At 40.5% G+C, this 27301-nt stretch overlaps 1 protein-coding gene across 1 annotated transcript in view; it reads right to left on the bottom strand.

Moving 5' to 3' along the window:
* LOC146821903 (calpain-2 catalytic subunit-like) overlaps positions 1-27301 on the bottom strand; it is a 221126-nt gene that overhangs the window by 158103 nt on the left and 35722 nt on the right. The window contains exon 2 of the mRNA XM_085612993.1: positions 7013-7082. Coding sequence (XP_085469119.1) covers positions 7013-7082 — 70 coding nt within the window. The remainder of the gene's footprint in view (positions 1-7012; positions 7083-27301) is intronic.

Genomic DNA, 27301 nt, shown 5'->3' with positions numbered 1-27301 from the left:
AAGTGTATTCTTCGGTATTTCAGTGGAAGATCAAGTGTTGGAATAAATAGAATGTACTAGGCCACCAAAGTCTTTTATTGGACAGCGGGGTACACATTTTACGAGTTGTCCAGGTTTGAATGCTAGGAGAGAACGAAAGATCCAGAACAATCCAGCACTTCTTTCTCATAAAGTGCAGAAAAGCCATTTGTGAAGAGAGTGCAAAAATAGCTCCATATTTGCTGTGCGCGACAATGTTCCTAGGTTTTGCTCTCTTGTTTTGGGTCTGAAGGCGCTAGGGTGTTTGACCGTCTGGTGAGTTAACGTGCGGAAGAGGTGCAAGGTAAGGCAAGTCATGCACATGCCATCATCCTTAGGAAATAGGATAAAGATTGTAATTCTACGGTCACGGCTATACAAGAAAGGCATCACTGGAGAGGACGCAAAAATCTGGATAGTTTGTGGAAGAAAACATAATGGGATGACAGAGGTTTTCAACAAATTGCAAATTTAGGGAGATTTAGGATGAGGGGATCTGCAACCAATATTTGCTGAAATTGGGCACACAGAGGGAGGAGTTTAATGACAGGAAGAGGTGATGGAGATGATGTTTACTATAGCCAAGTGGATCAAGCACACTTTGAGGTGCGTTGGGGTGAGAGAGAAATGAAATACAGGCTTTTGGGAAATGAACAATTGCAAAAGATAGGATAGGAGGGGGCGATGAAAGTGACTGGCAACGAGGAAAAAGTAGGAACGCCCAGAGTTTTGGTCGATTGTTTTGCAGTTGTGGGAGTCAGAGTATTGCATCCTGAAAAGGAGCACCCCACTCCTAAAGTCATTTGCCACGCATATGAGCAAAATAGCCACTTTTTATGGTGTGGTCCATTGCTAACAAACCAGTGCCAATTATCCATGGACATGATGGAGGGTGCGATAGTGCAAAGGCGTGCAGACTTTGGTGTTGAACATTGGTGACACCCAAAAAAGGGTCCCGCACGATATCATATCTGGGAATGGGAAACCAGCGACAATGTTGGTGGACTTAGGCCCACATATACCGTCAAGATCCAAACATCAGGTGGCACTTCCTGAAGATTCTACCTGAATCCTGAGCACTAGTTTTGATCTTCTGCTACATGCTTGTGTTCATTGGCATGCTTACATGATGTTTGAAACCAGGCCCATTCTAGATTGAAGGCCTGTGTTTGGTTCCAATATTGCATTCTGGTGCTTTTAGGTCTTTGCTGGGGTTAAGCTACCTGCAGTGATTCAGAGTATGCTTTCAGTGCTACGGTACCACCTCAAGAATATCCCACAGCACCATTAAGTCCATGGGGAAATACCGGGCCTGAAATTAACAATTTCGGCCAATATCTCCCGATGAGTTAACAGGGATTATGAGTTAAACTCCATGGAATGGGGAATAACCTGCCAGACCAGAACTACAACAGCATTTACTGCTGGTTTTCCCCAAATCTAGAGAACTTAATGTGGTTATTTATCACCTGTTCTGTACAAGTGGTATATACCTTCGGGGGTGTGTGGGGTGGAGCATGTCCAGAGATGTGGGCAGGGGTGGGGACTCGGGAGAGCCTTTGGCAACTTGTGGAGGCGGTTTCTCTCTAGGAGAGCACTGCCTGCTATCCCCGCTATGTGGTACTGAGGGTGCATCGGGGGTTAGGCGATGCCTTTGCCGGCAGCCCCGGTCTCGATCCTCCCCTCGTTTTACTGGGAGCGGACACAAACCTAGTAAAATCAGGTCTGTGGTTTCTGGGCCCAGAATTTGGGTCCAAAAACACCAAACAACTCATAGTTGCCCAGAGCGATATCCCACCTGTGGATACCACTCTGGCCAACTCAGAAGGAGAGCCTAGATGTCTTTGCAAGCTTCACTGCAGAGGTTTTAAACCAGATCCTTTCTCAGTTCAGTTCCAGAGTTGACTTCTGTCCACTTGTTGCTTCCTGGTATTTCTAGGCACTCTTTTAGGAAGAAAGAGTGAAGAGTGACTCTAGATGCTCTCATGTTCTCTGTACTGCAGCTAAACACACCTGCTCTTTGACGTAATCAGCACCAACGCCGTGTGGTTGTTAAATAAAAGGAGCCGTAAAGAGCTGTCCTTCTACAGCCTTCATTATGTCCACTGTCTACGATGGAACTCCTGCTTTGCACACGGCTCACCTGTATTGTGAACCTCTCCATGAAAACTCAGATACGATTCCCATTTCTTCTGACGCAGCATCTTATCTTTTTTTGCTGTGTCTACATTCCACGTACTTTTTCTGAGAGCTTCCTCACCTAACAGTCTCACTTTGCGTTTGCCTATTGCGCTGGTCTGCATCCTGTACTCTGGTCGTGTCCCTGCTCGGTTTCTGGTGCCATGTACACATTGGCGTGGCAGCAACCTCTTGTCTTCATTGCATCTGGGTTTCTTCTAGCTGTATCTCTGTTCTGAATCCCTTTTCCAGGTATTTGTGCCAGAAGGCATTAGTTGTCCTAATGCCTGTTGGGTATATCCCCGAGTTCCGGTTTGTAATTCCCCACTCTGACAGACTGTTGGTTGTCACATTGTGTGTGGAGTAAAGCCTGCTCTTAATCTTTGAACTATTGTGGTGTAATTCTTTAGTACTGCTTTTGATATCTTTTCTAGATATTCCTTCACTAGGACCTTCTGAGTGTGTGGTATTTTGTTCCTACACGAGAGCTCTCTCTAATCACTTTCCAGTTTCTACATTTTTCTCTTGCCATACGGCCTACTCTGTTTTCTGGTTAAATGTTCTACTCTGGGTTCTGTCTCACTTCCAAATCTGATGACTGGTTTCAGTTTCCACTGTGACATCTTGGTTGTTCTCCATTCCAATTAGAGGAGTGAAAAAAAAAAAGATCAAAACAACCAACCATCTGCAGTCGTCTCCAGACCCTTTGAGTCTTAAAGTCTCAGTGTTCGCCCACCTTTAAACTGAATATGACAGTACCCATAAAAACATGTTCTGTTGACATCACTCCAAAGTGCTTTGCCTAAGCCTTCGGAGACAACTCAGATCATACCAGCAAGTCTCACCTGGGATAAACAGGTTACCAGTGCCCTTGCTTGCAGCCAGCTCATGTCCTCTGCGGTTCCGGTGACCTCCGGCTTAGGTGGCCGGGTGCACACCTGGTGTTATGATGCTAAGCATTACTTTCCTATACTGTAATCCCTAATCACGGCATTTGGCTCACTGATACAAGATCTCCGTGAGCGTGGACAAGGACTTTGGTGTGGGAAATTGTAAGAGGCAGGTGTTCCACTTGAGGGGCACAGAGAAGAACAGAGCCATGTTCGGCATGGTGTACTGAATAGAGAAAGACGAGTCTTGGTTGGGGTGTTAGGTTTGTAAACAAAGCTGGATCCTACTTGGCCTTAAACAGATATTCTGGGTTAATAGTGTGCGGTTATAAGAGAATGAGCTCTGTCATGAGATGTTCAACAAGCATTGGTAATGCCAATAGGTCTTGCTTTAAAGGAATGGTGTATGGTAATGTGAAGCAATAAATAGCATGGGAATGGCTATGAGTTTGTGTGATGAACTGTAGAATAACGTTGGTGTAGGTTAAAAAGTCAGGTGAGAGCTGCACTGTGAAGCCAGACCTAAAAATCCATGCAAGTTAATGACTGCCCTCCTCCCATCTGTGCTGATACCAGAGAAAAACAACATAAATTATCTACTTATCTAAGAAACTTTAATAGCATTACAGTGTAATGTGTGTGACACTGAAGTTAAGCACAGCAGCTAGATACATGACAAAAATGTTCACAACCATTAGGAGGACAAGCAATTTTTTTGAAAGCACCACAAAACCCAGCAATCAAAACGTACTCCTGGCTCCCAACATGTGGATGGAGCCAAAGACCCTCTCCTGGCGATTTCCACATTATTGTCTGATGACAGCAGCACTGTCAATCCAGATCATAAAAAGGAGCTAGAAGGACACAAAAAAGATTTGAGTCATGAGGTTACATTTAGGTAAGGGGAATTAGAATATGTTGAATAAGGTGTACAGCAAATTAAAAGGGCAGAGGGAAGAAATTATCATCAAATCAGTAGAGAACAATTGGATGCTATTACTTAGTTGCTTGCCTCATTAGTAATTGCAAGGAAACCATCGGAGGAGATTAGATTATGTATGGATGTTGAAATTCTGAACTAAGAGGTGGCCAGATTTTTCCTCCAGTATAAAAAGGAATTTGTGACATTGTTGATGAAGAGTTAAATTCTTTACAACTTGGGATCTTACTTCCATGTGTCTTCAGTTAGGAGCTACATCTCCCAATTTAAGTCCTTAGAGCTGTTATCAAATTCAGTGGGGTTTGAGGTTTTCCGTTCTACAAGGATGCCACTTGGTTTATTTTCAGTAGTATCTGTTTCAGACTGACACACACACACACACACACAGATGTATTTGTTTCAGTAGATAGCTATTATTTAAACAAGCAACAGCAATACCGATAGGTCTGGATTTAAAGTGCAACAAAACAAACATGAATAAATGTGTACTTGTTCTTGCTTTTGCTCGGATGAATTACCGCTTTAAAGCCAGAACTATTGGTATTGCGGTTGTTTGTTCTCTGTGCCTCGCTCGGTTAGGACTTGAAAGGTGTGCTTCAAACCATAATAAAAATATAATTGCCTTCAAAAAACATTGTATGCTGCCAACATTGAAATCTATACAGAATATAAATATGTAAAATAGGTCATGATCAAAAGGGAAAAAAACATAATGGAACACCTTTGCCTCATCACTGCTTCAAGCTCCAAATACTGAAAAATGCAACCTTATGTGAATTGCTGTCCAACCACTCAAGGCAAAGAGGAGTGTCTTTTACAGTGTGTTGTAGAGTGTGTGTTGTGCCTGATCCGCATGTCATGTAATTAAAACAAGCAGATGTCCAAAACTGCTGTATGTCATGCTGGATTGAGAATATCAGAAAATTAACAAAGAGAGGGAGTAAAGAGGATATCGGTAGAACCTTCCTCCTGTCAAGCTTTTCATAAACAATGTGACATCTCATGAGGCACTAAGTGTTTTTAAAAATACCCCTCACACACTATGAATTCCATGGTGTCATGCTTCATCATAGGGGTCTTCCCGTCCCTCTACGGGGCGGGGCGTGCTACGACCAATAAATATATGGGAGCACTGTTGTTAGGTGAAGGAATTAACTATGTGTAGACTATGTGTTAAGTAATAGTGAGTGTGGTAGGGTTAGTGAGTGAATACAAAAATTAAAAATCCTATGGCTAGTAGAAAAAACACATTTTATTCAATTCCCAGGCTGAGAATGTTAAAAAAGGGGCTTACGTAGGGGGGTGTATATCAATTAAATACTCCCTACTATGTCAACATGTTTCGTAAGCAGTCCCCACTGCTTTACTCATCAGGACCTAAATATGTCCCTACTGCACTTGAAAATTAATTGAATTGTATGCCTATTCGCTTGAATTCAAGACCGTCAAAAATTGTGGAAGGCGATTAAAGGTACATTGACCTTTATTAGTTAGAAATAGCGCTTCTTTGGTATTTCGTTAGGAATGGTTATCCGACTTCTTAAGCTCGCATCGGGGAAGGGGGGGGGGGCGCCTTATACCAATCAATTTTGGAAGGTTTCTCCTCACCTCAGCCATAGTGTGTGAGGGGTATTTTTAAAAACACTTAGTGCCTCGTGAGATGTCATGAGGCACTGCTTTATTATTCACTATTTAAAAAGCAATAAAATATATAAAAACACATTTCTATATCACTATAGGGTAGAACCACATTGGATTGAGAATATCACCACATTTGGATAACATCTTAAGTCACTAAATATAGATCTGACATCTGGACCTAGTGTAGTCTGCACAAATCGACGCAGGTATAAAGGCTGACAATAGTAATCACAAAATAACACCTTGTTTGAATAGCTTGTACAGATAGTTTTTAACATTCACAGGATAACACAAATTTTAATATTTAGAGTCTATTAGGGAATGTGTCTAAACAGAACACACAGCACCAAATATTGGTTAAAGATTAGGACAGCACGGTCCAGTGTATAGAGATGAACGTTCCACAATGGAACATGTCAGCCTCTATACTCGAGCAAGGTTTTAATTTCCTCCACTTGCTCTGCCTCCACTAGAAAATCTACTGAGGACACGAAGAAAGGTGAACACATTAGGCCTCACGTCAGTGCACGGAGTGCATGTACCATAGAAGAGCAGGGACACAAAGCGGTAGATAAATAGCCCTGGCAAAGGTCCCAGACCCATGTGGGCTCCTGGCGAGGGCCAAAACATGTTTGCACTTTACAAGGGGCACAACTGAACAATTATGTTCAGAAAACCTCGACTTGATCACGTGTTTATTCATACCCCAGGTACCCTCCGAATAAAACAGTTTGGGTATACCTGGAGGTATTTTTATTATCACTCATCTGGTTCCCTGCATGACCAGCACTTGCTTTATATAAGAACTTCCATTACATCTAAGGTTGAGTTCGCCCGGGCAGTACTATATTACCCGGGTGTGGATAGACGCCTATAATGAAGCATGTCACGATACGTGAGTGAGGCGTCAACTCCAATATCTTTGGATACCCCATAGACACAAAGTCAAAGCGGAGGGAAACTTTCACATCCGGATAGAACCAGATTTCCTTCCTTTCCCCCTCCTTTTTTCCTATAAAAGGCCCAAATTCCCCACAGGAATTTATATTGCAGCGGTTGCTTATATGTGATAAGACTGTACTTGGGAGATTGCAACTGACCTGCTTCTCTCTCTTGTGTAAAAGAAGCTTACAAATGGAGCAGCATCACTGACGTACCAGAGAAATTGTAGTTGAACGGCACATTACAAGTGAATATAATGTATCTTCAGTATAACCATACAATTTGACCAGCTTTCTAGAAACACAATGTTAAGCCAAAAAGTAATAGTTGTGTCCTTATAAACATGGATTATATAGACAGACAGTCCAATTGAAGTCGCACCTCCCGGCCTCCTGTCACTTACCCAGCGCTCCTTGGCAGATATCAGTCCGAGTGGCTCCTCCGCTGATGAACAGGGGATCTGAACACAGCTCCTGCAAGAGGACACAGAACTCCATCAGTAAGCATGGCACGGTAGCCCTGCAATTACGGCTCAGTTGGTTGCCTCCGCCCACTCAGCATTCCCAATGATGCTGCACACGCCGCAGTCCTCAGTTGCCATAACTCACCCCCAAATTAAGGCACAAATAGCAGGCATTCCACAGTTTCACAGAAAACCATATTTTACGAAAAAAATGGGTCTAAGTAACCTCTCAGAATAAGGTCATGATCTAAAATAGGGATTTCCCAATGTCAGACCTCTAGAGAAAGATCTGTGCCTCATGTTCAGGATTTCCCCACAAAATGAATTCAAATACAGTGCACCTTAATGGAGTCATTTACCAAGTCAGCGTGTATTCTGAAAACTGGCTAGGTCGGGTTTGGATCTGCTCCCCCTAGGCCTAGGCTGGTTATCACAGTGCAAAGGAAGTGTCCCTTTGAATGGGACTCTATCATCCAAAGACAACTCACATATGCTGACCGCCACCCCCACTGTGGATGGGTAGAGAACAGCATCAGAAGAGTGGCCGGGAGTAACTAAGTTATAGGGAGACGCAGCACTCACTAAAATGCTTACATTTTAATGTATTTATGAAGCGTAAGTCTTCTAGTGTACACGATTGCAATTCTTTAGGGCACAATTTTTTGTAACTACCCCTTTCCTCTCATTTATTTATATTTTGCAAACACCTTCACTAAAGTTATAATAAGCAATGTATTTTTAAGCCTCTTAAATGAACCAGTTCACATTTTTCAGGTATGCAACCCCTCGGCCAACATACCACGGGTTCGTATACAAATGCAACATATCAACAGGGCAGGCTGTATTATAGAAATGTATAGGTTTATGTGAATCTACATATGTTATGCACATGTGCATACACTACACTGCCCCTTTAGCGAGGAATTGTAGTACAGGGCCTTGCAGCTTGTGTGATGGGATCTTTAGATGTCCTGTTGCATGTAAGGGACTGCAAGTTGTGGACGAGCGGGTGTAAGATTAATCGATGTATTGATATATATAGGATCATCTAAAATCCGATTGAACAGTTTGAAATTGATTTAGTATCAATAGCTGTGGGTGTATTTATTATCAGGACTGATGACCTTTGCTGATCATTTGAGGACCTCTTAGGTCAGCTATACATCGATTGCCGGTGATCAGAACTTTTCTGAGCTCTGTAAGACTCTCTCTACAATGTAAGGTATTTCATGGGTTTTGTCAACTTGCTTTTGGTGGCTAGTGCTGTTCGGAGCCTACTACATGGACCTTCTTATAGCTGCTTTAAATGTATATGTAGTGATTATTTCCCCAAATAAATAATGGCCCTTTTTGCATGGGTTGCAAACAGGCCCTTGGGAACTAAACAAAGGGCAAAGTGCCGAAGAAGCACATGCTCCTGCAACACTGACCCACTGGTGAAAGAGGCACTAGGGTTCAGACGAGCTTGCATCTATCTACCTTCTTACCTTACATTACCAGCGCCTTGAGACCCTTACAATTGGAGTAGTGGCGCTTTACAAGTCACTTGATTGATATCCTGTTAAATCAAGCAACAATTTTCCAGGGCATCCTTGCTTCCCTCATGAGCTACTCTGCACCAAAAGTGTTTTTAACTAAATTCAAAGAGATTTACTCTTAAAATACTAAAATCTAGAATACTAAACAGCAAATTAAATATATAAACATTTGTATCTAAATTTAAAATGGTAATAACTGTGCCTGCTAGGATGATAATATACAAATACCACGGCCTTCGGAACCCTTCGCCGGGGCATTTGTTGTAGTGCCATGGCTGTTAGTTGGAAATCGATCCATATTTGCCCTGCCTGAGTCTGTGTTGGTGATATAGAGAATGACTCACAAACTCAGGTATGAGTACAAGAATTAATAGAGGTACATACTCTTTTACGCACTCTTACACACTTGTGTGACTCAGGCCCTAAACATCCACCTCCCCATTAGTAAAAGTGCAAAGAGGGCACAGTTCTTTCTATTTGTACTAATTGTATATGAATGTACCCAAAACTTCCCATTTCATATGGCATATGAGAGCACGTAAAGCAAGGTCTACAGGAGCACTACTCCCTGCACTCCAAAATGCTTTTGTGAATGGGCCCGCATGGCTTTAGTAAGGAGCTCTGGAGATTACCCATCATTCATGGTGGATTCCATAAATACTCCTTAAGTTGATGTGAATTGTAGTTTAATTTAAAGGTGGAAATTGCAGACCAATCCGTCATAACTCAAAAACTTGCAACTTTACAAATAAAGCTATATGTCAACATGTCAGAGGAGCAAGGTCCTTTTTGCAAGGTGCACAATATATTTGTGTATATTCAAGTTGAATGCATTACTGTCTGGTGAAGTGAAATTAGTTAGCAGAGGGCCAGCCCACCACTGCAACACTTCAGGCGATGTATATTCCCCAAGCTGGTTCTATGTGTAGGGTGTGCATCTTTCTTACAGCTGCAAAAGATGGGGTGGGGCATCACTCCTCTTCAAGGTCTTTCTGTTCCTTAGCACAGCGGTTATGCTTCATGAACCACCGGGAAGGAGGGATGGTTTACCTGCATGCGAGAGCCCACTAATACCGTATGCTTGCAGAGGGGACTGGTCCTTTCACAGTGATGCACATAAGGCAGACTTGGTAAATAACCACAGTGCACAGCTTTGCTACTGACTTGTAACACTGGAGTGAGATCCTGGTTGCCTCAGAACTTTGCTGTGATGAACCAGGCAAGGCTGCCTAGGAATTGCCAGGGATCCACTTCTTCTGGTTTAGGGTTGTGGGACAGCAGTCTTTCTTCCAGTGCATTGATGATGACAGCTTGTCTGTTAATCATGTCTATATTTACAGTCACATGTAAACTTAGACACGTGACTACCCAGAACCCTGTCCCAGCTCTGAGAAGCTGCACGATTCCCCACAGCACGTTTCTCCTCAGCCTGGCTCTTTACCCACTTCTGTCAGCTGCCTTCAGAGATACTTTCCAAACGGATTTCAACTGTATTCGACGCAGCCTGATGGAATCACAAAATGGCCACCACCTTCCCAATCAAACATGGAAGCTCTCACTTACACAGTAGTGCTCATCAATGCAGATTACATAGAACAGTTTTAGTTAATTAAAGAAATGAATAACCGTGATCTCCCCATTGGAACTCGTAAGGAATTTCATCATATCTAGATATTCATTTATTCAAATAGATAGTATTCTAAATCCTGATTTTTAGTGCAAAGGGCAAAATAGAAAGCAGTTGAGGTCCCCTTAACATTCCTTCTCTACTCTGACTCACCTGAAGAATTTTAGATTTATTAGGCGCACAAATTACCCCAGAGGGGATCTCTGGGCGCTGGAGCAGTCTAAATGGGTCGCAATTCCATAAAATGACTAAAGATCAAGCAGCCATATTTTCAAGGATTTCTTAAAAGAGAGTAAGTCTGAACAAAAGCGTAGCTGTACGGGTAACTGATTCCAGTGTTTGGGAGCTAAAAAAAGAAAAAGGAACAGCCTCCATATCTGGCTGTACAAATATGTTTGGGGCGTAGCAATAGTAGCTCACTGGATCCAAGTAGAGGTGCCGTAATACATGGCTGCAACTTGTTTTTAAGATAACATGGTCCCTTCCCATGCAATTATGTAAAAATCAAACACATAAGTTTAAAAAGTGCACGCTTCTTTATCGGAAGCCAGTGGATAGAACGTTAGAGGTTCAGAGGGAGATCGCGGTGGAACATTACAGACGAGGTGAGCTGCTGTGTTCTGTACCACCGGAAGTCTAGAGAAAATGGCCGCAATGAATGAGGGCCTAAGGGAATTCCCATAGTAGAGGCAGCTCACTATAACAGCCTGGACTAGGGTTTTCCTTTTATACAAAGGAACCCAGTGAAAGGTTTCCTAAGCACATGCATCAGGCCAAACAATTCCCAGAGATAGTTTTAACATGCTCATTCATGGAAAGATTATCGTCCAAAAGGACACGCACATTTTTTACCAGTTTTTGGAGAGTTGGGGACAGTCCCAGTTTGGATGGCCACCAGTCGGTAGACCAGAGTGTGTGTGCCTTCCCAAAGAGTAACATTTCTGTCTTACTAGTGTTAAGCTAAAGGTAATACACCGTCATCCTGGAGGCAATTTTTAGCATACAACTTTTTTTATTTGATTTTGGTGAATTCCCCATTACAGTCCATAGTGATAACAAGTTGCGTGCCATCCGCTTATGAAATCATATCAAAACTACATGACCTAATAAGCTTGGCCAGGGGAGCCAAATATATGTTAAAGAGGGAATCGATCCCTGTGGCACCCCTTCATCCAAGACCATAGTTTTAGAATTGTACAGATCCATATGAACTGTATAAGTTTGCTCCAATAAAAATAAAAGAATCCAACCATTTCAGAGCTTCACCGCTGCCACCAGTCTCTCCCCATCTCTGGATTAGCATTCAGTGGGAAATTGTATCAAATGCAGCGAATAGATCCAGGAGAATCAGCATAGCTGAGCTCCCCTCGTCCAAGGCAAGCCGGATTGTGTCAGTGGCCTCCACCAAGACGGACTCTCTGCTCTAAAAGGCACGGAAGCCTGACTGGGAGGAATGTAAAAGGGGATTGGATTCTAAAAAGGATACCAATTGTTGATTTACCAGGTACTCAGCAACTTTCCTGACAAATGGGAGCAATGATATTGGTCTTAGTTTTGCAAATCTGTTGGGTCAGGCATAGGTGTTTTTTTAGACTGGGTCGGACCCCAGCGACTTTCCATTTAATGGGAAGGGCTGCCAGATTGAATGAGAGATTACATAGGTCTGTAATAGGAGCAAGAAGTATTGGAGCCAAGGTGACAATAATGTAAGAGGGAGGGAGGGATCCTCAGGAGATCAGGATTTAATCTCATTGAGCAGACCCAATACTTGTTCAGGGGTAGCGGGATTAAAAATCTCCAAGGTGCTAAACTGAGTACTAGCTAAGATTTCCAAATGGGCTAGTTTTGTCAATGCCACATTATTTGAGAGAGATTGGTAAATGTTATTAATCTTTTGTTCAAAGTGCACTGCAAGATCATTGCAGAATGCCTGGGATGCTAGAATAGTAGACATACACATCGTCAGATTGGTAAATTCTTCTAACATTTTATAAAGCTCTTTTGAAGAGTTACTTACAGAGTGAATACTAGAAAAGGCCCTTCCAGGAAAGTAAAGCTGAGGGAGCACGAACAAAGATATAATTGGTTCCCAGGAGCAAACACCTCCCTCGCTACCTAGCTGTTGCAGCATCTCTGTCTCTTGGAGCCTGATACACTTACCAGCTATTTATTATTTAACAGTTTGTCAGCGAGCAACCGGAAACAATCAACCAAGGGAGAACGAATAGCAAACAGACACGTCATTATGGAAACAATACTGGTGCAAGCGAAGGGAAACTAGTGACATGGTGGTGATACGGGCTTGCATTAAGCATCATGATGTTATGTGATTGTCTATGTATTTATGTATCTGTGTCAGGTGCGTCCGGCACCGATCAGAGGTAGGGGGGGGCAGGAGGACGATTGAGGTAGGGGGGAGGATGCAGGAGGGGAGAGGTCGCGGGGGAAGCGGCTAAGAAAAAATTAAAAACTTCACTTTTCGTTGCTTCCGTGCCCATCTCTCCTCCGTAGTCCTCCCTCGCTTGGAGTCGGACACAGGATGCACACCAAGGCTCACACTCAGCCAATCACAACACTGCCTTAGCAACATCTTGATTGTCTTAGCGCCGTTTTTCGGCGCTCAGACGTTGACTGGAGGCATGGGCATGTTCTCCATGTAGGGTGCGATGCAGCCTGAATGGAGAACATGCAACATGCGCATGACTCTTGGGTGGCCCGAGGAGGGCCAAGAAGTCATTGCGCACTTCAGGAGGGTGCAACCACTCCTCCCCTGCCCCCGCATGCAAAGCTGTGGGCGGAAGTAGGAGAAATTAAAATTATAACACAAGTTATCATCATTTTATTTTCTCTGTCTTTCACTGCAAAAAAAGCAGTAGGGTGCCCATCCTCCACCTTAGCGAAGGAGCCACCAGTGATCTGTGTAGGTCTTTATGTATAGATACATACAGGGCTAAGATGAAATAACGCACACATGGAACCACTAAGTCAGCTCCGTGCCATTCCAACCCGGGTATCTGGGCCTGGAATAATCGGAACTGCAAATACTGAACTCTGCAATCCAGCACTCGGAGGCACCACACCCAGATCTATATGTGATACTCAGGGGGATGCAAGCAGCTACTGCTCCCAGCCCTGCCCCTCCCACCCCAGCTACCCCTCACCTAGTTACCACCACTAGACCATCAATTCAGCCCCTGCACCCATTTATCACCTGCTCTAAGCAAATGCAAATGGGTTTCAGTTTAGGTGCATTGGTTTAGGGGTGCAAACTCTAAAATACAGTCGAGTGTGTAAACTCTGGGCTGTCCCCTCTTGTACAGCGGGGCAGTAAAGTGCATAGTCTCCTACACTGGGCGGCCAGCAGTGGGCCCGAACCCTGCATGGATCACCTGTGCAGGAGGCCTAGACTCCCTGCCTTGACCAGAGGAGACAATGACGTCATACTGCAGCCCTCTGCTTCGGACTTCAGCAACAGGGACGCCATATTACTGAAGGCACGGGCAGCTTGAATGGGGAAATGGGAGCATCTAGAAATGGTGCAGCAGGTGCAGTCAAACCACGGACCCAAGGCCTCAGAACCCCCCCTTACCCGCAATTATTGCTGATTTTATGCAATAAAATTAGAGCACAATTGAGGGATAAGGAAGAGAGAAAGCCGATTGATGGTGATGGAGCAGGTAAAACTAAATTTTGTATACCTCCTCTATTTTGCATGAAATTAATTACGTAATCATTCTAAGTATTAACTTGTACTAATTAGTTTGGAGTGAAACGACTAATAGACCTTTACACCTTGATAAACACGAGATACATGTGGGACTAAAATGCGAATTGCATGGCAAATTAAATAACTGCGGTACGCAAACTAACCTTAGACCGTGGTGAAATAGAGAAATGCATGATTTATGTTGCTTTTGTGATGGTTTGTGCTTCCAGTGCTGCAGAATGGTGAGTATTAGTGCTTTAAATGTTTCTACAAGCTAGGGAAATACTAATATATACTGGGATTAGCGTGGGATTAAACATTAGGAACTTCATTTCTATGTTCTAATTACTGTTATGTCTGTTTTTGCTTAAGTTGGCATTCGGGCCTGCTAGGTCTCAGTACTTATGATGGAGCTCCGAAGGTGCCGCCATGTGAGCGAGATAGCTACTGCGCAGAATCGGATGGCTCCGAGATCTCCAAGCAACCTCAACCCCGAACCAATGTGTTTCTCATCAAGGATAGGAGCATGGAGGATTGCCAAGTAATGAAAGGTGTGAACTACCAAGGGGACAATAGGGGACCTGTACGAGGAGGCTTGCTTGTTGTTACTTCGGAACTTTTGCCTGTGAATCACCGAAAAGATATACAGTTGTTCGCTGCCATGCCAGGTCTCATGGGAAAACAAGCGAACATGAGAAAACTCGGAGAACTTACAAATTGAATTGGATTAGCCAATCAGAACACTTTCTACCCCCTAAATTGTTGCACATTGACCTAAAGTAAGAGGGAAAAGGGTATAAAAGACCCTGATCTGTCAGAGGGGGTGGTTCGTTGGGCTGATAGTCTATGGCGTTGGGTCTGCGTTAAACTGACGAAGATTTCCTTGGTTTACCTTGGGTTTCTTTATAATTTGGAAAAGCCGTTTCATCTAATGATTGATTATTGCTACGGGTTGGACAGTTTATGTTGGAGATTTAAGCCGTGATTTTGAATATTGCATCCCTGTGATTGGGGGGTCACCAACTTTGAGATTGGTAAATATAATGTACTGCGAAATCTATATTTATGCTCTAAAGATTTGATGTCACATGTTTATCCTATAGTGCCTGAATGCTAAATTAAATATTAGATAAACAAAATTTGGATTAATAAGAAATGAGTTTGTGGTTCTTTAATTAAGTACTGAAATTAATCAAATGTTTTCCTAAGCTTTATCGTGTTTTAGCTGGTTCTAAATCATCATCAACCCGTCCAACTAATTGGTCCGTCGACCAAGTGGTGCAGTGCCTTGATGTTAAGGTCAGGATTCTATAGGTGCAAATGTATATAATGTAAAGAAATTTACTTCTGATAGGTAATAAGGTACCCCCCCCGCCATGTCCTGCGCTTCTTCTCATGTGTACAGATTCGAGTGATATGAATGTGTGTTGGTGTTATGGGCCCCACCAATGAATGAATGTGTGGATGAGTTAGTGTGATGACGAATCTGTGACATAGGGAGAATATGTAAATGTATCCGTTCTGCTGGAGCAATGGAAAGAGAGAGATGGCGTGATGAGACAGAGAGCAGAGCTGTTTTAGGTTTTTATCAGGGCTGCTACTACCCCCTAGTCCTGCCCTGGACCTGCAGCGCCCTGGCTATGGCAGCACTGCACACACAGCACAGTTGTAGGCTTCCCTATGGTTTGACTGCACATCTGTTTCGAGGAAGGACTCTGCGCCCAACAACCAGACTTCGAACAGGAATGCCAGCTCGCGAGCACAGACCTGCCCAAGAGAGGTCTTCTCAGCCGAGCCCCTCCAGCCGAGAAGTCACGGGTCTGCAGCTCGATGAAAACAGTACTCTCTGGTGGCTTGTACGGCGCGCATCGGCGCTTCCCCCTCGTCCCACGTTTATCCTAGCCTTGCAGATGCGCAAAGGGAGCCACAGAGAGGAAGATAACTGTCCAGGATCAGACTGTCGGTCAGCTTGTAAGAGCGGTGAGAAACCCAAAAGGCAACGTGAAGATTCAGTAAATAGAACAGACTTACGTGAAGCCACAGAGGCTCACAAGATATTTTTAATTACTTTCCTTTTAGGTCTGGCATTAGACAAGACCTGATGATTTTACTGAAATAAATATACATATATATTACCTACTGGCGGTCGCCAGTAGGTAGTTATAGTTAGGACCACGTTTCCATAGGAAATCCGCAACATTCTATTTTGAATAACTTTGGCGCCGGTCGACGAATCCTCGTGAATTTTTCAAAATAGGTGGGGCGCTACGCTCCGCTCCTTCCCTGAAAGTCTCGGGGGGATTCGTCAAGCGGGGGCTGAGATAAAAGGGGGGTCCCAAAACGCGTTTTTCCCATGCATTTTTCCATAGGACCTTTAGACAGGGCTACAGCCTGAACGGCTGAACAGAATTACTAGAAATTTGGCAGAGAGGTAGTCCTCAGGTCAAGGAAGTGCCTTTTGTAGGTTTGGTGTAAATCTGTTCAGTAGATTCTGAGAAAATAGCCTTTAAATCAATATATATATCTGAGCCAGCTTACGGTGCGCTTACGGTACGCTTACCGTACGCGTACGGTGGCGTGCGCGAGCGCGATTCTGATTGGTTCTTAGATCTTAGTAAACATTCGAATCGGCCGAAACCAGGAAGCGGCGGCCGCCATTTCGTGTGTTTCACTCAGAAAAAAAAAAAGTGTGATAACAAGAAAAGGGGGCAAGGAGGAGAGTTACAGACCCCCTAACATTTGTAAGGGGGTCAAAGAAGGACAGAAAAGTACAAAGAAAACATTTATTGATTTTAAAAAAAATCGCGGGGTACGCGTACGGTAAGCTCAACGTACGCGTACGGTAAAAAAAAAAAAAAAAAAAGAAATGAAATGCAGATTTAAGTGTTTAGATATTAGGGGGCTCTAAAAAGAGCCGTTGTGTTTATGAAGTGATTTTTTATTGGTACCTACAAGTAAGTACCGATGCAGAGTCTAAGGTTCAAGAGGAAGACTCTGTTCCCTTCATCATTGAAGTGCACACCATCTCCTCTATAAATGTCTTGCATGTCGTAACGCAAGTTGTTGTGGTAAATGGAACCCATACCATAGTCACGGAGGAAAGCAGAAACAGATTTGTTGACGTGCTTTCTTGCTTTGTCAATCTGCGGACAGAAATGATTGGACCAGTTCCATTTTTGCCTTTGGCATATGTTAGAAAACACAAAGGCAGTTTTAGGGAAAAGTGAAAACAGTTGTGCAAAGGTGTCCTTCATAAGCATTTCCAGACCTACCCCAGTCAAAGTGCCTAGGTCATTGCCACCACAGTGCACTATTATGAGGTCAGGGTGTTGGATTTGCAAGAAGGATTTCACCAATGGCATCAATTGGTGCCACTTTAACCCTCTCTGACCAATCCATTTAATGTCTACATTTGGCAAAGCAAGGTCTCTCACCATACCTGTTTTCTCTGCAAACTTTTCACTCCAGAAGACATAGCTGTGTCCTACAATCCACACTGTGAACATCTTCAAAGGAGATCTGGATGCACTCAGGAGGTGTAATTCAGTAGAATGGTAAAAAGAAATGAAAGACAGTTTGGAAATGGAGGCATACATATTTTTTTATAAAAAAAAAAAGAACTGATTGGCTGTTTCATACCATTCTACACTAAAAACTAGGCTGTATGTGTAAATTTATAGAAGCATGTTTTGTATTGGTACAGAAAAATGTGTTACCAAAGAACAGTACTATGGATTTGCTGTTAGGTTAGAAAAGTCAAGCACTCTTGCTCTGTGGAATTGAAACATTGTTTGGCGAACTTCTGACCTAACTCCACACAGCAGTGTTCCATGAGCTGTTGCTATGGTAGCAGGCAGAAGTCAAGTTGGGGGAAGGGTACTAGGCAGAAGTCAAGTTGGGGGAAGGGTACTTTTGGAAAAGGGTTGGTTTTCAACCAATAGAAATGTGTGATTACATTTGAAAAAAAGGGGGAAGCACTGAGATTTGAAATTAACATGTATATGTGTGGAAAAATAGAGGGAAACTTTGCCATTATCTGGTTCTGCTGAGAGGAGAGAGGTGTAGAGAACAGAGATCCTGGCTCTGATAATCTGCTGTTTGAGTGCCACATTTCTTTCACAACTAACTAATTTTAAAGGTGAGTTTAGAGTTTGAGAGGAGATGTATATGGTAAATTAAGAAATGAATAATAGAAATGTAATTTTTGTTGAAGTTGTGTTTATTATTTTCTGTTTTGGGAGAAATTTAAATGTGAGGAACATGTAAAATAATATGGACTATGTTTTCACGATAAATTAAGGTGTATTGGTATAAAAAAAGAATAGTTTAGGGGTTTGAGGTTGGACTCAGTAATGCAAATACATTCAGCATCACTAAGGCTGGTTGCCCTTGCTGGAATGTAGGCAGTCACCCAGGTTACACATGTTGGGAAATATAGGCAGAGATTTATTGTGTACTACTCTGGTAATTTTATATTTGCATTAGTAGGAAAAAGGGGGAGCCATTTTTTGGTGCAGAAGCAGACTCTTAGCACACACCCAGCTGCTTTCCATGTGGAATCATGCACAGTATTTACAAGCGAGTGGGGTTTGAGGTTTCAGTCAGTAATGCAAATACATTCAGCATCACTAAGGCTGGTTGCCCTTGCTGGTATGTAGGCAGTCACCCAGGTTACACATGGTGGTGGTCTGAAAAAGCAGTTTGGACATGTGCTTTTTTAAGAATCTGAAAAGTGGATTCATAATGTGTCAGTCTGTAAAAGTGATTATCACTTGCCAAAAAAAAGAGCAGTAAGTGTGCTTTCAAATTGGCAAAGAAATTTCGTTTTGTGACTAATGTGAAAACATGACTCGGTGTGCATATAGGAATTACAGGTAGAGATTTATTGTGTACTATTCTGGTAATTTTACATTTGCATTAGTAGGAAAAAGGGGGAGCCATTTTTTGGTGCAGAAGCAGACTCTTAGCACACACCCAGCTGCTTTCTATGTGGAATCATGCACAGTATTTACAAGCGAGTGGGGTTTGAGGTTTAAGTCAGTAATGCAAATACATTCAGCATCACTAAGGCTGGTTGCCCTTGCTGGTATGTAGGCAGTCACCCAGGTTACACATGGTGGTGGTCTGAAAAAGCAGTCTGGACATGTGGTTTTTTAAGAATCTGAAAAGTGGATTGATAATGTGTCAGTCTGTAAAAGTGATTATCACTTGTCAAAAAAAAGAGCAGTAAGTGTGCTTTCAAATTGGCAAAGAAATTTCGTTTTGTGACTAATGTGAAAACATGACTCTGTGTACAAATAGGAATTACAGGCAGAGATTTATTGTGTACTATTCTGGTAATTTTACATTTGCATTAGTAGGAAAAAGGGGGAGCCATTTTTTGGTGCAGAAGCAGACTCTTAGCACACACCCAGCTGCTTTCCATGTGGAATCATGCACAGTATTTACAAGCGAGTGGGGTTTGAGGTTTCAGTCAGTAATGCAAATACATTCAGCATCACTAAGGCTGGTTGCCCTTGCTGGTATGTAGGCAGTCACCCAGGATACACATGGTGGTGGTCTGAAAAAGCAGTCTGGACATGGGCTTTTTAAAAAATCTGAAAAGTGGATTTATAATGTGTCAGTCTGTAAAAGTGATTATCACTTGCCAAAAAAAAGAGTAGTAAGTGTGTTTTCAAATTGGCAAAGAAATTTCGTTTTGTGACTATTGTGAAAAGAAATGTAGTAATATATTTAAATAAAATAAAGGATTTTTTTTTTAGTTTTTTTCAGGTGTTGCTGAAGAGCAGTGAACAAAATTTAAGATGCCTACAAAATCCAGAGTTAAAAAAGACCACAAAAAAAACCTATATTTGAAGACAACTGGAGGACCTAAGTTAGTAGAAGATGCTCATGTTGGGAAAAAGAAAAAATCTTCTGGTAAGCAGACAAAACAATTTCTAAAAAACATATTCAAAAAAAGGAAAAATGTACAAAATGTCTGTACTGGAAAGAATGTTTTCAAAAGAAAAGGACAGGAAAAAATTGAGAATTTAGTTAAAGCAAATATACCTTCTGCAACTGAAAAGATTTACATAAACAGAAAAACAGCGTTTAAAGAGATACGTAGAAAAATGTTTCAGAGAAGAGTTATGTCCAATTTGATAAAGGATGTGAAGAAATATAAGCAAAAGGCAAAATATTACAAGAGAAAAAAAGAAATTGAAGCCATTGCAGCAAAGGCATTAGAATTAAAAAGGAAACTATTCATTTTAATTTTGAATAGGATGCGTACATTAGACAAAATGGTTAATGTACTGAAATCACATAGCAAAAGGAAAAGAGTAGTGAACAGAACAAACTTTTGTAAAGTGTTTTTAGGAAAGTGGATGCATAGTTCAAGTAGTGAACCTTTTTTTAATGAAGAGAGCTATTTTCAAAGTAATAGTTTGCTGCATGCAGTTGACACCAGAGGTCGTGCTTACGAAGTGAAAAATGGTTGCATAATGGAGAAGGAGATAATGGTTCCAAGAGATGAGGTACAAGTGATGGCGGATGAGGCTATGGGGAGACGTCCTAAAGCCCCAGTGTACACTTGGAATTGTAGTAGTATTTGCACTGTGCGTCAGGAATCTATTGATAAATTTCGTGAGTTTCTAAGAGAATATAGTAAAAAAAGTATAAAACAGAAGATTAAGGTGCTTCAAAGTCTGGATCCATGCAGAGTGAGAGAGAATACTGGTTTGCAGGGTCATTCTCTGGCTTGTCTATCTAGAAAAGTGTGTAATAGTGTTTTCCATCATTTTAGGATGCTGGCTGTTCATCATACTGAAATGAGAAAGTTTGTGAGACGGTTGTATTTTGCTAAAAGTCCAGCAATAAAGTTAAATGAATTGAATAGGGCTCTGTTCCGAGGAACGGTCTCAGATGTAGAGAAGGTTGTTGATGAAATTCAGTTTTGTTACTTTGGTCCTGAACAAAACAGTGCAGAGAAGGACACAGTAAATGAGGAAGAAGTGGAAGAGAATGTAGAACCCTCTGTAAGTAAGACATTTAATGATCACATAACAAAATTTGCAATAATCTCTAATGAAAGACCAAATTTTACTTGTATTTGTTGCCGCAGAACTCATTATAGAAAACAAACTAGGAATGTTGATCTCTACAGAAACAGTGAAAATGAAGATAATTATAAGTGGAAGGATTTTGCCACATATATATTTCTTGAAAATTGTTTTGAATTGGGTGAAGATCAGCGTATTTGTAAATACTGTTACAACAAGTTAGAGGAAAATAGAAGGCCGACCAGAGCTGTACATAATAATTTAGAATTGGATGCTATTCCTGCTGAACTTTCTGAATTAAATACATATGAGTCTATACTCATTCAATGTGTTCATCCGTTCCAGACCATAGTACGTATGGAGCCCAAAACTGGTAAATTACCTCCTTCAGATTTACTGAGAGGTTTAAAAGGTAGAGTGGTGTATTTGCCCTTGGATTTGAAAAACAATATGGAAACTATTGATGCAGATACTTTGGAAACTGAACCATTAATTATTCTGGTTAATGGTGTACCTACAAAGAATAAGAAGATTTGGCAGGAGCTGGTAGATGTGCGGAAAGTACAAAGAGCAAATTTGTATTTGAAAAGGAATAACAAATGGTATGAATCAATTTATATAGAAGAAGAAGAAGAAGAAGAAGAAGATTTACAAGAAGACACAGAAACACCAACTGGCCAAATTGAAAAAGTGGACAAGTCAAAGGAAGAAGAAATTTATGAACATTTTAGCATACATCCTCTTCATTCAAAAGAAGTTATGGGAGACAATATTGATCTCTTTCAGATGAAGAAAGCAAAAGGAACTCCCGTGGGTGTATGGGAGGAGAGCTTGGAAGCTCGATGTTTTCCCCAGCTGTTTCCTAAAGGAAAAGGAGGACGATACGATGAACGTCCGGAACAGATTCCAGCTTCTGAGTATCGGACTACAAGACTATATGCTGAAGATCCCAGATTTCGACAAAGTATTCCTTATTTGTTCCATCTTTTATTTGAAAGCGACTTGTCTGCACTGTCTTATGCAGTAAATCACATTTTAAAAAGTGGAGTACATTTACAAAATGTGTCTGCTAAGGATTTTATGGAGAAAGTGCAGCACCGAGATGATCATTTGGAAACACAACTGATCAATCTGATGGCTTGTCAGCGTGGGACAAATGAATATTGGTACAGACGCCATGGTGAATTAAAATGCATGTTACGGAATTTAGGAACACCAACATGGTTCGTTACCCTAAGCTGTGCCGAGTACGCTTGGGATGATTTACTGGATTTTCTACGAGAGGCAAATTCAAACATTAAAAACATCGAATACAAGACAGCAGGAGAACTGTGCTCATTGGATCCGGTTAATGTTTGCAGATATTTCAATCATAGATTTGAGGCTATGATGTCCTTCATCTGCAATAAAAAAAATCCACCTCTAGGAGAAGTAGTGGATTTCTTTTGGAGAAAAGAGTACCAGGCAAGAGGTGCTCCTCATATTCATATGCTGTTGTGGATCAAGGATGCCCCAAAGTTTGGAACAGATACTGATGAAGCAGTGTTATCTTACATTGAAGAATATGCAACATGTGCTATACCAAAAAGCACAGAAGAGAAAAAGTTAAAGGAGCAAGTTTTACGTTTCCAAACTCATCGGTGTGGAAAATACTGTCGACGGAAATACAAGAGCAAAGATAAATACTACACTAAATGTCGATTTGGATTTCCTAGACCTGTTCTTTCAAATGGAAGAGTAAACAGTTTTATGTCAGCTGTGAGACATACTATCACAAGAAAATCACCTAAGAATACCTACAACCTTAAAAGAAAAGAAGAATCAAAAAATATAAATGACTACAACCCAGTCATTTTATCCATGTGGAAAGCTAACATGGATATACAGTATGTAGCTGACAATTCCATTGCTGTTGCTCGATATGTAACGTCTTACATTACGAAATCAGAAAAAACAGAATTGAAGGAAATGTGGGAAGAGATTTCTCACGAGAAGACTGTCAGTAAGAAGCTGTACAGTTTCAGTTTGAAGATGTTATCGCATCGAGAAATTGGATCCTACGAATGTTCAGATAGGTTATCTTCTGCAAGTCTCTACTCGAAATCAAGAAGAATAATTTGGGCAAGTTTAGGCCTTGCAGCAATGAGAAATCGGGTACTGAAATCTGTTGGAGAAATTGAATATTTGGCCGAGAATGACCCAGAAAGTACAGATATTTTGAAATCAAACATGTTGGACACATATTATCCCAAGAGAAGTCATCATCTGGAGAACATGTCTCTCTATGAAGTGCTGCAGAACTACATTTATTCACGGAAAGCCACAGAAGACATCAACAATGGAAAATATAAAGTCATTGGTGAGGAAGGATGTTTGGTGAAGCAAAGAAAAGGAAGTTTGATAAATCACAGGAAGCTGAGTTGCGACACTACTGACAAGAAGGAATTTTACTACTTGGCTCTTTTACAGCTGTTTAAACCATGGCGTACAGAGGATGAACTACTGGGAGAATTTCAAAGCTATGAAGATTCCTTTAATGCTTGCAAAGACAGCATACAATGCAGTACATTCTCAAGTTATCTGCAAATGTTAAATGAAGAAATTGAACAGGAAACTACAATTGCAGCAGAAATAGCTAGAGACAGTTCTCAGGACAGCCAAAGTTCAGGAACACTCAGTCAAGATCCCCTAGGACAACCAATCGTTGAAAATGAAGCATCAATAGCCATGAATGAAGTGGAAACGGCTATGAATCAAGCTCAAGAAGAATTTATAGACTTACACAATTTGGAAAGACAACTGAATGAAGAGCAGCAACAAATTTATGAAGAGATCAGAAACAAAATTGATCACGGATTTCTACATGAAAAAAAAGAGTGCTCATGCACATCATTTCATCCAATCAGGATGTATGTAAGCGGACAAGCTGGAACTGGAAAAAGTTTCCTTATAAAAGTTATCAGAAGCTATCTACAACAAAAAACGGATTCTACTTTGTCTTGTGTGGTTACTGCTCCAACTGGGTTAGCAGCATATAACATAAAAGGAATCACTTTACATCGTTTGCTAATGTTACCAGTGGAGCATGAGAACAAAATACAATACAACAAGCTAACTGGAGAAGCATGCTTGGAAGTTTCAAGAGTATTAACCCCTTCCATGCTGGGCGGATTCCCCTGCTGTGCTCATCTTTTCTTGCGCGGGCGTGGTCATGACGGAACGGTTCCGTCATGAGCACAGCTCAACCGACGCTCATGACGGAACCGTTCCGTCATGAGCGTCGAAGGGGTTAAAGAAGATGCAAGTTCTCATTATTGATGAGGTGAGCATGGTATCAAACTTAATGCTTGCCTTTGTGCATTTAAGAATGCAGCAAATTCTGAAGACAGACTATGACATGTTATTTGGAGGAAAACACGTCATAGTTTTTGGAGATCTTTTGCAACTTACTCCAGTTAAAGGACAACCAGTGTTTAATACTGTGACACATGAAGACACGAAGAAGTCATTGGGAAGCATCGGTAATACAAATATTTGGTCCTTCTTTGAGTACAAGGAACTTACTACTAATATGAGGCAAGCAAGCGATGAAGAATATGGAAGTATTCTGAAAGATATCACAATTGGACTACTCACTGAAGTTGGCAAAAAAGCATTACCGATTCGGCTGCTACATAATTTATTTCCAAAGGAAGAAATAGTTGCAGAGAAGATATACAAGAACATTGCAGAAAACAAAAGTGTCATCTGCTTAATGCCAACTCTACGTGAATGCTCAATATTCAATGAGGAGCTTTTGAAATTGGAAAAGGAAGAGATCAGGAAATTGGAAGCAGTGGACAAAATTGAGGATGGAAGAATTACTATCACATTAACAGGCACACTGAAAAATAAATTGGATTCACTAGAGAAGAACATTTCCAAAACTGCTGGATTAGAAAAAAATCTATATGTTTGCATGAACTGTAGAGTATTTTTAAGGAGAAATTTGGATGTTGAAAAAGGTTTAGTTAATGGAGCTATGGGAAGAGTTGTGGGTTTTATTAATTATCAGAAAAAAGATGGAATTGAATGTTTAAAAATAAAATTTGATCAGATAGAAGAAGTTAAAGACATTTGTCGTTGTTCAGTTCGTTTCATGCTTGTGAAAGACATATGTACGTAGGAAGCAGTTTCCGTTTTCTCTAGCATATGCTGTAACTATTCACAAGTCTCAAGGATTGACTGTAGATTGTGCATTTGTGAACATTGGTTCAACTGTGTTCAAAGAAGGTATGGCATATGTTGCTTTGTCACGAGTGAAAACATTATCAGGTTTATTCATGATTGACTTTGATGATTCAAAAGTTAGTGCTGATGCAAATTGTGTAAAGGAGTATAATAGATTAAGAAGAAGCTATTCTCCTCATTTAGGTCAGTATCCTGTGTTGGAGAAACGTGTAGTTTCTCGTAAAAGGAGAAATGAGAATATCTGTAATGAAGATGTAGAGAGGAGGAAAAAAAAGAGGAGTGATGTAATTGCAAGCAAAAAGAATAAGGAAAAAGAAGAACAGGTTGTAGGATGTCATTTTGAAAATAGCTCTGGTGTCAACTGCTACGCTAATGTAGTGCTGAATGTTGCATTTTATCTGGAAAGTTTGCAAGAGCAGATAATAGTAAATCAGAGAAAAAGATTCTGTTCTGTGCTGAGTCTCCTTTTTGAAAAGCTGAGTATTGATAAAACTAAAATAGAAAGTGCTACTGAAATTAGAAAACTTTTAGATGTATGTTCAGGACGAACACAGTTTTCTCAAAATGAACAGCAAGATGCACAAGAATTTTTGATGTATTTTCTTCAGGTACTGGAAGAAGAAGAAGTTGCCATTGATAATTTATTTGGTCTCTCTTATAAATGGGAACATAGTTGTGATAACTGTTATAATATATGTGGCTCTAATGTGGATAATGAAAGGTTTATTTATTTGACATTGCCAGAGAGTAAAACAGTCACTTTTGCTAAATTAGTTAAAGATGCTAATCATAGCATGCAATGCGGTGAGTGTAAATCTGACATGTTTTCAACGTTAATTTTAAAGGAATACGGACAGTATGTAATTTTAATGATGCAACGATGTAGAGCTGATGGTTCAAAATTGGATACTTTAATAAAGAAGTTTACAGGACAGCAATTATCAATTTCAGGAAAAACTTTTGTAACTGTTGCAATAATTTTCCATGAAGGACCTACTGTAACTTCTGGTCATTACACAGTTTATCTTAAATCTGAAAAAGGCTGGACACTGTGTAATGATTCCCAATTGGTTTTTAAGCAACGTTTGCCTTTTGATTTAGCAAATTCCTATTTAATCTTCCTGAAACCTAAATTTTAGAGAGACTTGGCAAGATCTGGACAAAACAATTTTACCATTTTATTGGAATTTTCAAAAAAAAAAGTTTTCAAATTATCATTTGGCCTAATGGAAAGATAACCAATTGTAATGTGGACTTTTTTAATTTTTAATGAAACTTTCGAAAACCAAAAATTTAGAGAAAATCGGTAACATCTGCACAATTTAAATTTTGGAATGTTATTGGAGTGCCATTGGAAATTTTTTCAAAAAAGATTTTTTAAATTACTATTTGGCCATGCGGAAAGGTAACCAATTCTATTGTGGACTTAATAAATTATTAATAAATCTTTCGGGAACCAAAATGTTACAGAGAATCGGTGAGATCTGTACAAATTAAACTTTAGAATTTTATTGGATTACCATTGGAAATTTAATCAAAAAAGAATTTTAAAATTACTATTTGGCCTAAAGGAAATGGAACCAGATGTATTGTGGAGTTATTTGAGATATAATTTTGTGATTATACTTCTGAAACAAAAATATCAGACGGTATTTTAAAGAAATAAGTATTGATATTAGATGATATTTTTTTAGAATATTATGCATTTCTATAATGTTAAGTTTAAGTAAAAAGAGATTCTGGGCTTTTTTAATACAATCTTTGAGATTGTTATTTTTTTTTTGCCCGCTGTTAAATGATGAATGCAATTGCTTTCACAATTTATAGTGAAATGCAATATATTTTGAAAACAGCAAAAATAAGGCAAAAATATTTTTTGATAAATATGTAAATATGTGTACTGTATTATAAAATGTTTTAAAAAATATTAATACTTTTCTTTTTTTTCAGATTGATATAGAAAATTTTCGAAAACTAGAACCATTTTTAAAGCAATTTTTTTAAAAAACAAATGAATAAATATTTTTTTGAGTGGGTATGGTAAGTCAATATCATGGTTCCTTTTTTTCAACTTCTCTACAATCA

This window comes from Triturus cristatus, chromosome 6, assembly GCF_964204655.1.
Source record: "Triturus cristatus chromosome 6, aTriCri1.1, whole genome shotgun sequence".
NCBI classification, from domain to species: Eukaryota; Metazoa; Chordata; class Amphibia; order Caudata; family Salamandridae; genus Triturus; species Triturus cristatus.
This window is presented reverse-complemented; position numbering and strand designations above follow the sequence as displayed.